A 13,412-nucleotide genomic window follows, 5' to 3' on the forward strand; every position below is an offset into this window, starting at 1 on the left:
TTGAACGAAATAATTATGGAGTGGATTTGTCTTCAGTAACAACATATATGCTTATGCTTGAATTGTGTTTTTTAAGGTTCTGGAGTTCATGGATAATTTCTACAAATTTTAATCTTGGAAACAATGAACTCAAAGTTAGCGAAATTTTCAAAAATCTGAATCGAAGATAAATATTCAAGACTAAGGACATAGCATGAATTTCAAGAACTCAGAGTTAAGGATCGTTCGTTACGTTTTAGGTTTTTAAAAAGCTAAAACTTCACTTAACACACTTTATTCACTTAGAAACTAAACCGAGTACACTAACTGTTCGATGATGAAAGAGAGCGAACCACCTGCTCACTACCTATTTATGCACTTAAAGTGCTTACTAGGCTGTTCTACCCTACCGGCTTCCTATTGGCGCAATCCATGGCGTGATGCACCTGGATTGCGCGCCAACTGCTGCTATTGGCTAATCCAACTAACAGGATTTTCCTAACTCAGATTTCAAATTCCAAAGCTTATGTACTTTAAGGTGAATCGTTGTGACATCCTTATTCTCGGAACCACTTCGAAACTTTAAGTACACAAATATCAGCTTCTACGACACGTGCCACATTCAAATTGTCACTCCACGTTTGCTGCACTGCAACATACATGAAGTAGCAATTTCAGGTGAAATAGGGCACCAATTTCCGAGATTTGTGTAATTGAAAATTTTAAGTGGAAGTGCATGTATAGCCTACGTGGCGGCCATTTGTGGACTCTACAAGGAATCACCTTAATGAATGAATTTTATGAGAATTTCCAAGAAGCTGTAGGAATAATTTCAGAGGAAAATATCAGAGTACGAATTTTGAGGAAAGTGAAATCTGAGGATTCCGTTCAAATTAGTTCTAAAGAACTGCAGATTCCAGGTGATACTTTTAGAGAATTCCAAGGTATACTGCATCCAATTTTCTGAGCTCAACAGTTAAGTAATTATTTTGAAGTTAGAGATTTCTAAGGATTTCTAAGGTCGCATTAGGACTTAAGATGTTTTCCGAGTTACAGAATCATTGAAGCGACCATTGAGCTGGTCGCCAAGGTCTAATTTTGGAAAGTGGAAAACTGTAGTAAAAAATGATTTTAGAAACCATGAGCCTTTAAAAAAAACATAAGATCTGAGGTTGAATAAAAAAATCTTACAGGAAAACAAAAAATCAAAGTTTATTCCGAAAAGAACTCCTATGGAATTCATAAAAGTATTCTTGAGGTATTCCAAGAAGACTAGAAAGTAATTCTGAAAATAAATTCAAAGGAAATCTTTAGGTAAATAATTTTGATATCTTAAAGGTAGCAGCTATAAGTAGAATCATATGGTAATTGTAAAGAGAATTCCAAGGGGATTGTGAAAAAAATATCCTGGAGAATTTCATATAATCTGTAAGGAGAACTCAAAGAGAATCCAGAGAATTATTCCCGAAAAGAAAACTAAAGCAATACTGACAAAAACTTTTAATGAATTCTGACATAAATTTCAAGAGATTTGTGATAAGAAATCGAAAGGAATCTGATTCTGAAGTTGATTCGATTCCAAAGGAATACATACGAGAATTAATATTTTCGACCGTGTCAAGGACAGGTTAATTAGCAGTAGTTTTGAGTTGAATTCCATGGAAGTTCAAACTCACAACACCTGAGCATAGTGTTGTGGGAGTTTTTAGAATAATTCAACAGGCTTAATAAATATATAATTATTGCGGAATTTTTAGACCAATGATAACGACATTTTACGGAAAGTTCTAGCGGAGTTTCGTAAAATTTAGAGAGAATTCTGAAATAATTCTGAAAAAGGAAACGAAAAAGAATTCCAAGGGCATCTTGACAAGAGTTCCAAAATAATTCTGTTAAGAAATCCAACAGAATCTCAATATGACAATAATTTCAAAGGAGGAAAATTTAAATTCGGAGGATACTTTCTTGCGAATCACGAGGAATATTCCAAGAGACTTATATGGAAAATATCAAAGACCTTTTGAAATTTTCCAAGGATGCTTTTGAAACGAAACTCATAGAAATGATTATTGCATAACATTTTTTAAAGAGAATTTCAACCGAATTTAGGCATATTACTTAAGAAATAGCGACGTATGTTCCTAAGCAATCGACAAGAAAATCCCTTTGATAATTCAAAGTTAATTCAGGGCATATTGACTATTATTAAATTACAAAAGACATTGAGCAACTTTAAAATGTTTGGTCAGTCTGAAGGCATACATTCCACAGACCGAAAGCATTTCGCGGGCCGTATAAACTCACTCGGTGGGCGGCATGTGGCCCGCGGACCGTTGGATGAGCACCACTGCTTAAGACCATGATTTGCGCTTGTATCATGCATCAAAACCTTGATAAAACTTGCAATGTTACTTGGGAGGCCAAATTGTCATCCCGCAGCCCTAATAATAAATTTTTTAAATGTGTGGTTCTGTGAGCATTTCTTCCGTAGAACTGACATGTTTTAGATACAAAATTCAAAGGCATGAGGTATTTCAAATGAGGGGCTGTTCATTAACAACGTAGACATTTTTTGGGATTCTTGCCCCCCTCCCCTTGCGTGGAAAATTGTCCATACACATTTTTTTTAATTTGTATGGGCCGTGGACAGGCATGGAAAATCATTTGCATTCATTTCATACATTCATTTACATTCATTTGCCTCTAACTTTTGTCATCAACAGCATTCCACAAAATGATGTATATAACTTTAGTAGGTACTGTTATTAGCTACAAATTTTGTTAACAAGTCAAATCCGTATCTCTGATGCATGACGAACAAGAGCGAATAGAAGCCACTACTGGTTTTCAGTGAATGTATTTCACATTCACTGAAAAACAGTAACAAGTTCTGCCCGCTCTAGTTCATGATGCATAAGAGCTACAGATTTGAGTTATGAGCAAAAGTTGTAGCTTATAACAAAACCTACAAAAGCTCGATACATCATTTTGCGAAATGCAGTTGATGACAAAAGTTAGAGGCAAATGAATGTAAATGAATGTATGAAATGAATGCAAATGATTTTCCATGCCTGGCCGTGGATCATTGCAAACACAATCGGCAAGGATTGTGGAACTATCCACGAGAAGCAGCACTGTATCATCGCTGCGATCTCATCGTTCGAAGACAAGTTTCTGAAATGAAGCAACTTCGTAAGATCTGGAGAAACCGGAATCACCAAACCGGTGAACCCACCTTGAGAGTTTTCTTGCCTTGAGTGCCAGCTCCCAGTATCTCTACTCTCGCAAAACAACAACGAGGCACGTTCAGTGACAGGTGACAACCGATGAGACAACATGGGATTTCCTTCGGTTGGATTAAACAAATTGACCAAAAGTTGTTGTTGTAAGATTTTGGTCAATTTTCAAGTGGCCAAGGTTTTCAACGTTTCAAAATTTTGTATCTTGCATGAATTTTTTTTTAATTTAAATAATTATAAAAATTTAACAAGGTAATTTTGAGATATTTAAGTTCTTCTATATTTTAAAAAAGTATCGTGTATATTTTTCCTAGAAAGTAACGTTTTCGCGCCAAAAGTTATTGAAATATGTCAAAGACGCCATTCTGAGAATAAAAATACAAGGTGCAATATGAGGCGAATTTAAGCACAAATGTGAATGATTGCCCATAACATACAATTATGCATGGTTTAATGTAAACCGATGAAAATCGAGTCTAATCGATTCGTCATTTGACATGGAACTGTTCTATATGGACGTGAAATAGGAAATCCCCACCTCAGTGCATTTTCTTAATCCTTAATTATATTCTACGATGGCAATAAAGATACGTGTTTCTTATGCAAGATGGAGGGGCACCGGATGAATTCCTTCCCCAAGTGGAGTGCCTGGCAGGAGCCAGAGAAGCAACACCAGGAAGAAGAGAAGTAACAACGGAATAAAGAACAGAGCGAAAGTGTACGCTGGTGTAGTGACTGTAGAAGGTCGCAAAAAGGGCACTCCTCCAAGATCGACAAGCCACAGAAGCGAATTCGTAGACTTTCTGCTTTTCAACATTCCACGACATTAATTCCATTGGTAGTAAATCTATATGTACACACCCTGATTGGTGTTTTTCCATAGATTTTGCTAAAAAAAATTCCCTAAGTTTTCATGCTTTTCCCAGAACTTCAACGGAACATTCACAGGTTTATTTTTTAATTCAAGGTCTCTTCTCAAATCACACTTAGAAAAAATCATGTAAGTTTAGGTGCTCTGACCCGAGCAAAGTCTGAGATCAAATTGAAAACAAAATTTGATGTTGTGATGTCGCTGATAATGATTAATCAGGATGTTGTCATTTTGGTCGTTTTAACGGTTAAAATATCAAATAGGACAGCAAACAAATCTTCCTGTGACATCACATTTAAAACTAGATCTGCTATCAGTGAAAGCAAACTGAAAACTCAATTTGATGTACATTTTTCCTGTTGATAACAAAACAATTATTCAATTTAGTAAGGCAATGAAAAAATAAACCGCAACAGCATATTTTTGAAGGACAAATGTACAGCAAAATGAAAACAACATTTTTTGTGAAATGTGTTAATTGCGTCAACTGAAATCAAAATTTGATTTCGATTTGCTGTCATTTTGATGCTGGTGTTTGCAGACGCGAAATTCCGCGCAATCAAACGTTATTTTTGTCGAGTAACGAACTTTTCATTCACGGATCACTTAATTTTACATTAAACGTTTGCTAACGTCCCCATTATGTAAAATTTCGAACCCGTCACGAGTAGAATTAGTTATTTCTACTGTTCGAATCATCTTCAGAATTTTCATTGAATTATTGTCAGTATACCCTTTGGATTCTCCTTCTTTCCATGGAATTCTACTTACTTAGAGTTCTCTTTAGAATTCACTTTCAGTTATCCTTACAAATCTTTTAAAAAGACTCCTCAAAATTACTTGCAATTTTAGTCAGAACTCTCTATGCATTCTTTTTAGAATTGCCTTGGTATGCTCCACTTAATTAACTTTGAATCCTAGTAAGGATCATGATTTCCTTGGAGTTCTACTCAGAACTACCTTAGAATTCTCCTTAAGTGTAAACTGGAATCCGCAGTTCGTACCACTCCATGGCCTTTTTACCGTAATGGCAAGATGCCAAATCCGGCCAAAACAGTACGGAACAACCGTGTTTCTTCAGGAAAGGCAGCAGACGTTTATTCAAACACTCTTTCACGTAAATTTCTTGGTTGACAGTCCCGGAAGCTATGAAAATGCTGCTTTTCAAGCCACAGGTACAGATGGCTTGCCAAACCAGATATTTCTTTGCGAACTTTGACAGTTTCATGTGCTTGAAAACATCTGCTACCTTTCCCCTTCCTTTTGCCGTATAAAACTCCTGTCCCGGAAGCTGCTTGTAGTCGGCTTTGACGTAGGTTTCGTCGTCCATTACCACGCAGTCAAACTTCGTCAGCATCGTCGTGTACAGCCTCCGGGATCGCGCTTTGGCCGTCGTATTTTGTTTATCATCGCGATTTGGAGTCACTACCTTCTTGTAAGTTGATAGTCCGGCTCGTTTTTTGCTCGATGCACGGTTGTAGACGATACACTCAGCTTATTTGCGGCATCTCGGAGAGAGAGGTTAGGGTTTCGCTTGAAACTACCGGCAACTCTCTTTGTCGTCTCAGCGGCTTCCGGTTTTCGATTTCCCCCCGATCCAGACTTCCTGGCTGTCGACAAACGTTCCCCAAACACTTTAATTACATTTGTAACGGTTGATTTGGCAACTTTTAGCGATTTTGCAAACTTTGCGTGCGAGTAGCTCGGATTTTCGCGATGCGCGAGCAAAATTTTGATACGCTGCTCTTCTTGCTTGGACGGCATTTTGACAACTGAAGAGTGAATTCCAAAATCAAAATAGGAGCAACATTCTACACACACACACCTTCAAAATGAGGGGTGTTCAGGTTTTTTAAATGCAAAATTGAAAGAAATACGTCAAGTTGATATGGACCAAATTTTGACCGTATCACCCTTTATAATAACTTTTGACTCAAAAACAAGTATATATTAGCATGAAAGCTAGCAATTTGCATTTGTATGATTAAAACCCTGCTAAATATGTTAAACATTGCTATCACTATGAGATTATATGTGTTTAATTGGAAATAGGAATAACTTTTCGGTCATCAAAACAAAACTTTATTTTTCTCGAATTGGTGCGAATGTTACTTACGACATAATGAAAATTTGCTCTTGAAGTAACAGTGACCCAGAAATTGCAACATCCCGGCGATATGATATCCAATAGTATTTAGTAGTATTATTTTACTAGAGCCTTGGCTGGTGTAAAGGCAGAAGGGTAACTCAAGCCCATGAATATAGTGGTTTCGTCGTCATCACCGGATTTGAACGGCGATATCAACTCACGATCCGTAGTGGCTTATAGTGAATTGAGGGGCTCAGTGATCTAATGTTGTCCGTTTTTGCTTTACCGAGCAGAAGATCAGCAACTTTTCTTAACCCGGAATAATAGCATTAATAGGTTCTTAAAAAGTTTTCTGAGTCCCAGACCTTAAGTTTTTGCAAGTCCCGGTATCAAATAGATTTGCTTTTATTTCGGTTTGCATAAAAATGTGGGATCCAGGACTCTTTTCATATTCCAAAATATTGAGAGAGAAAAGTTCATAATCTTGACCGGAACAATGTCCTGAATCTGGAAGCTTTCTCCTAAGCCGAGGTCTCCGTTTACTATAGTTCCGGGATCTTTCAAATCTGTAAAATTTCTAAATTGTGACAACCTAACATACAATTTTGGCGGGTTTGGTCCGGAATTCTTGGTCTCAAATCTTTAAAAACATAATTGTCCTTAGAGACTTGAGAAACATTTTGAAATATCTTGAAAAATTGTCTTAGTTCTAAAATTTGGATATTTTCTGAAAATTCTTCCCAACTCGACCGAGGTCATACACATTCCTGGAAACCCCCTGGACATGTTTGCTTAAACTGGTTTCAAGGTACATAAATGAAGTTTTAGACTAGGATAATGGAAATTCTAACGTTCAGAATCTTTACGTTTGTATTCTACATTTCCAAGGTGAGAATTTGAATTCCCTCGGTCTTTAAAATTTGTTAGAGTCTGATTACCAAATCTATCAAAGTACGGGAATCATATGTTTTGTTTTGTCAAATCGTTATTTTTTCCCTGACTTGGGATTTAAAAAAATCTAATTTCTCAATATTGGAAAGTCCTGGGCCATTTTTTTTTATATAATTCCGGTATCATAATATTAAAAAAAAGGTGTCTTATATCTCAGCATTTTTTGTTCACAAATATTTATCATAATCTTGGCAGTAGTTTATCAGCTACTTAGTCAACAAACAATTAAAGGATTATTTTCTGCATCCAGTACATTCACAAAATTGTCTATTTCCCTCATGTTGGGTTTCGCTCTTAACTCGACCAATGGTCTTCAATTTCTTGACCGTTCCACAATTCCTAGATTGTGCTGAACTTGGTCTAATGGTCTAACTTGCTGGCTCATTGAGCTTCTCTACGTTCTGTACCGTCGAAATTAAAAATAAAAAAACTTCAACCCATGTATATCAATGTTCAGTAATGTGCTTCAAAGTCTACAATCATAATAAACAATCCCAAAGGATTTTGATCTAAAAGCCTAAAAAAAATAAAATTGATCTATTGTTCTATAACTTGAAGAGATTTTATCAAATTTCCCTACGTCCTATTGCTGGAACCGAATGAATAGTAATTCGTAATTGGAAACGAAAAACTGATGGTTGGATGTCACGTTCAACATCGCGAACAGTAATGCTCGTGAGCACCTTAGAAGCTCACATTCAGTGGACCGCTAGGGTGCTCACTATGGTTGCATGCAGTAGTAAGTAGAAAATTAGAACATTTGTAGTAAATAGAAATTAGATTCAATGTGTAAGCGTTTACTGTAGTGGTTGCTAATATATGTAATGGAATTAGATTAGTGTTATCAGTAGTCCTGCTAATAGCCACATACTTAACTATTCCACTGACCCCCGGCTATTTGGATTGTCATTTTCTCCGTATAGGTCGTGACGTACGACGCCAACGGGCAACCTGTGCGCGAAGGAAAACGCGGTCGCGGTAGAGGACGCGGTGGCGGGGTAAGAATTCAAACCATTTTCCCTTTGCTTTCAACAAGTATTTGAAAAACTCCAATTGGCATTTAACGTTAAGACGCGGCACCCAGAGCAAGCCGACACCCGACGGGTTTTTTACGCTGTGCCGGCAATCGTTTACGCTGCCATCCGTAAATAGCTATGGCTACACTTTCATCGTAAAACCCGGCGGCAGCAGGCAACAGCAACTGGATCTGCCTCAACATAAAACTCACCGAGACGACAAGTTCCACGACGACAACGACGATGACGATAACGGCGAGAAAGAAGTCATCGTCCCGTCAAAACATATGATCGCACAGGGCAAACCCATTTGGCTCCAAGTGTGCATCGGGTAGAACCAGCCCGGGTTGTCTGCTGCCAACGCCGGGGGATTCCCTTCATTCGATTCAAGACTCCATTGGAGGAAAAGAGAAAGTAAAAAGTATCGGAATCAAAGTCAAACCGCACAGACGACCGACGTCGTTTGAGCGCCCGCCGTCGCTCGGTCGGTAGTCATGGTACTTCTTCTAGCACAGCAGCATAGCACCCCTCCCCCTCCCCCCTCTCCCAATGGGAAAAATTCTTTCCAAACCCAGACAAACAGTTGTAGGATCAGTTTCCCTCATTCCTTACATCTCTAGCAGATGCTAGCGAGCGATTCTCCGAACGACGACGTACACTTCTGAAAACACATAAAACCGTATCCCCGTAAAACGTTACGGCATCATCGCCATCGTCGTCGGAATGAAGAGACAAGAACTGCGGAAGGATACAAAACAACGATCCTAACGATGACGACAACGGCGGGACGAGAATGAGGTGATAGGACTCTACCATTGGCAATACCGAAGGAAAGTGCCTTTTGGCTGCCGTCTTGCTTCTTTCGATGCCGATATGGTTCGCAAAAGGCTCGGCACCTGAGATGTGTTAGGAGAGAGTGAGTTGAATTGGATGACGCCGGTGGTAGGATTAGATTAATCCGTCTTTTGAGAAGTTCAATCGCATCAATCTATGCAGTTCGTACTTCGGAACCATATTCCATTTCCATTGTCTTATCTGCTTTGAAGTTTAGAAGTCCTATTTCAAGCATTATCTAAGATTTCTTTTAGAATCTGAGGTTTCCCGTGGAATACTCTGAGAAGACTTGAATGTGAGGTTGTTGATGCTGTTATTGTTGTGTTGAAATTTTATGCTGATTTGGCTTTGATTCCCCATAACGACGAATCCGAATAAGGTCATTTCGGCTTCATAGAACGAATCACAAGAAAAATACCCTGACGCAGAACGTGGAAGAGCTCCCGGAAAGTTCAGCCCACCCCATCTGACCTTCATCCGTTCGGAAAGTTCATTCTTTTACGACCATGAATTTTGAATGGAAGGGAATTAGACGAAGCAAGGGCTAAAAAAATCTATCCTCCTCCCACAATACTGCCACTGACTGACTGCTGAAGAAAGCATTCCCGAGCAAAGTCTGAGATCAAATTGAAATCTAAATTTGATGTTGTGATTTCGCTGATAATGATTACTCAGGTTGCTGTCATTTTGGTCGTTTTAACGGTTAAAATATCAAAATGGACAGCAAACAAATCTTCCTGTGACATCACATTGAAAACTATTCCTGCTATCAGTGAGAGCAAACGGAAAACTCAATTTGATATCAATTTTTCCTGTCGATAACAAAACAAGTATTCAATTTGATGTTATGCTACCGCAAAGAAAACAAACCCGCAACAACATATTTTCGAAGAGCAAATGTACAGCAAAATGAAAACGAAATTTATCAATTGCATAAACTGAAATCAAATTAGGATTTCAGTTTGATGTTGATATCAAAACTTGATTTCAATTTGCTGTCATTTTGATGCTGGACTTTGCTCGGGTTTCCACCTAGATATAGCTGGTCAGAGAAGTAAGGAGAAAGGGGTTCACAATCTTGGATTCAGAGCCGGGATGCTTCTACCCACCCAGACGAAATCCTAGAGCGAATGTACGTTCACCGTAATGTATATATTTATTTATTATGATGGGAATCGGATGATGGTGCTGCTTGCTTGGTTCTGCCCGGCAGTTGTTGCATTTCGAACGGGAGGAAAAACTTGGTGGTCCGTACATTTTTGTTTTGTTTTGCTTATATCAGACCGATCACATGAACCAATGGTGGAGATGAAAGTGAAAATACAACTGCTGTGACCAGCTGGCATTGCAACGTTGAGCTAAGAGGAAGTGTACCAAACAATTTCCCTATGTATGTTTAAAATAGATCAAGTCTCAAGTTTTTAAAGCAAGCAAGTTCAACTCTCCAGTCAATGACCGATCCCAAAGTCACCCCCTCACAAGAAGCGTGTCTTTTTTTATTCGGAAGGCACCCAGAGTTTTACAACTTCATTGACTGGGTGAATTTTTATACTCGTTCCCAGACTGTTGCTGTCGTTCACTTTCATTCGCCTAGCAGAAGCTTCTATCCAGACCAATGGACACAAACAGTCAGAGACATAAAAATATGTTATTATGTGTACGTACATACGACCAGCAAAAACAGTGTACGATTTTAAGCTAGCAGTAGTAGACTGTGCTGCTGAGCTGTCGTCGTTTGCCACGAGACCATTCGTTCGGTTGTTGGCGGACGATCTGCTGTGGTCTGAATTCTAGACTTCTTCTAGACTTGAATCAACCGACGACGACGACGACAACGACAACGACGGTGCAACAACAACGGTTGGGAAAGGAGAGCGAGATTGCCATCGTTGCCGATTGACTGCCGGTGCGAAAAGAACACTTTCCAAGTGGAGTCACGACAAGAAATCCGGCCGCAGACAGCGTGTCTGCTGTTGTTGCTGACTTCGATGTGGATGTTGTTGTAGAATGGCTGGTTCCTTGCATGGGTACACGTGGTATCATCCGGACAATGGAAACAGCCAGGGCAGAAAGACATCGTTATGTCGAGAGGTTGTTTAAGTCGTGGTAAAATGGGCCACGCGACACCATTTTATGTTTCGGGGATTTACCTGAAGCTTGGATGTTTTCAAAATAGAGAAGTGAACCGATACAAAACATAATTTTTTCCAGCCTTAACTGAACATTAAACCGATGCAAATTTTTTAATTAAAGACTGGAAGGAACAAATAAAAAAATTGGATTCCCCACAGTAATTGACTTCACAACAAACATTGTATGTTGAATAAAAGCTTATTCAGGCAAAAACAAGCTTCTTCAGCTTAAACATAGCTTATTCAGCTGTTGATCAACTCAAATTGTTTGTTGGGTTATTACCATCAAATAACATAACATAATTTAACTCCCTTTGCTCAGTCGTTAAAGGCGCAGCTACAAAGCCAGACCATGCTAGAGGTGGATGGGTTCGATTCCCGGTTCGGTATAGGAGTGTTTCAGGTTGGAAAATGTCTCGACTTCTCTATGCATAGAGTATGATTGTACATGCCACACAATTATACTAATGCAAAAATGGTACCAGGCTTGAAGCTCTCAATTTATAAATGTGGAAGAGCACACAATAAGCTAATATGCGATAAGCAATAAGCTTGAAATGCGGACAAGAAGAAGAAGAACATAACATATGTGAAACTTGCGTATCAAAAGTTGAAGTTTTTCTTGGATTTCAAACTGTTATACATGAACTTGGGTCTGTCAAATTGCTTATAACAGTTTTCAATAGACCCAAATAATCGAGGGGATACTTAAACTTTCCATGAAGTGCGCCGTATTTCACAACAATCTATAATTACTTAATATATATTTGAAGCAAGGGGTAGGTCACTCCGCAAACCTTGGATCAAAATTTTTCTCAGTCTGCTGCAAGTGTGCCGATTGTGCCGGCAGTGCCGATCATAGAGCAAGCTGCCATTTTTTTTGCAAAATACATCAGTGGCGTCGCGTCCACATGTGCAACCAGTGCACGACACAGGTGTAAACAATTAAAAAAATGCGTTTAGATTTTTATAGATTTTATGGTCACATTATAGCTGTACTACTTTACTCCAGACCACAAGTGACCATGAATATCTACACTATTTTATAGTGCGGTTCAATTTAATCTTCGACCTTGGTTTACTTCAAAAAGGGTCAAATTCAGTTGGGATGGTCTGCCTAATCCCTAATGCATTGATTTCTAAGTATATCGATATTACTACCATGACAAAACTCGTTAAATAGTGCACCTAAAAGCGAGCTCTTTTGGGTGGCGGGTGGCAAGTTTGTGAATGGCCAAACGCCTGATGTAAGCCAAGCAGACCTTCTATCACCTCTTGAAACATACCATAAATTTTCCACAATACATGGCGGTTTGCACCACTGGTTGTAATTGAAGCTTTCAGCAGTCACGCGTCAAACGGGAGCAACACGGAAACAGCAGTCTGATACCGAGATGGAAAATGACAGGTGGGCAGGAACTCACGGTCTCCCAGTGTTGGTGAGTTGTTTACCGTTAATTTTGACGAAAAGTTCACTATTTTGCCATACAGAAATACAAAACAAAAATTTTCTTGAGCGAATTTAGACGGGTTTTGACCTGTTTCATATGACCGGAAGGTGTACGCTGGTCACAAATGCCGTGCCAAACTGATTTCCTACGCAATTAATGAATCTTTGATGTGAGTTTCGCTAATAAACACGAGGAGCATTTCTTATAGCAAACTTGCCATAACAAAATGGGCATGGTTCATTTTAGTAAACAAACTAACACTTCTTCCGACTGTGTCACCTCTCTTACTCGCCTAGGTCTGATACGCTTTGGACGTTATCATACTTGCAGACCGGTTTGAATGTGTGAGTTTAAATTAGAAGAACATTTGTGATGTATGGGTGCCCAAAGTGTGCATTTCTCGCTGTGCACTTGGATATCTGATTGCAAAGCGCAAAACCCCGCTCTCACTCTCTTGTCAGTTGTTAACAGAGCGTAAAATTATTGACTGCCTAGGCTGAGTGTGAAAGCACTGCACTATTCAATCCATTGCTCTGTTCAGACCGTTTGTACCAAACGGTAAAGGACGAGGCAATAAAAGAGCCAACAAAAACATTCAATCACTCACGAGCAGACGACGCACACCGCTTATTTTCGCTCACACAGTACGTAATTGAGCCATTTTTCCATAGAAAATGTACACTAAGTCATTTAAAACAAATATTGGGTACCATCACGGCAGAATAAACGTGTTGACTGAGCTACTGACTGAGTGCTCGGCTGTCAGTGACTCGTTTACCTCTCAATCATTCAGACTCTCACGAGGCAGTGAATGATGAGGCAGATGGCAGATCATATTCATATCAAAATG

The 13,412-nt window shown here is 39.0% G+C and overlaps 1 protein-coding gene across 2 annotated transcripts in view; it reads left to right on the forward strand.

Annotated features, from left to right (window-relative positions):
* The window catches only part of Tet (Ten-Eleven Translocation (TET) family protein), a 647,407-nt gene that overhangs the window by 209,490 nt on the left and 424,505 nt on the right, over window positions 1-13,412 (forward strand). The window contains exon 5 of one of the 2 annotated variants that reach the window (XM_065224604.1): window positions 8,053-8,127. The exons of the other annotated variant lie outside the window; for it this stretch is intronic. Coding sequence (XP_065080676.1) covers window positions 8,053-8,127 — 75 coding nt within the window. The remainder of the gene's footprint in view (window positions 1-8,052; window positions 8,128-13,412) is intronic. 2 annotated transcript variants of the gene reach the window in all.

This window comes from Ochlerotatus camptorhynchus, unplaced genomic scaffold (genome assembly GCF_037179485.1).
Source record: "Ochlerotatus camptorhynchus isolate MF236.1 unplaced genomic scaffold, CSIRO-AGI_Acam_v1.1 ptg000213l, whole genome shotgun sequence".
Taxonomy (NCBI): Eukaryota; Metazoa; Arthropoda; class Insecta; order Diptera; family Culicidae; genus Ochlerotatus; species Ochlerotatus camptorhynchus.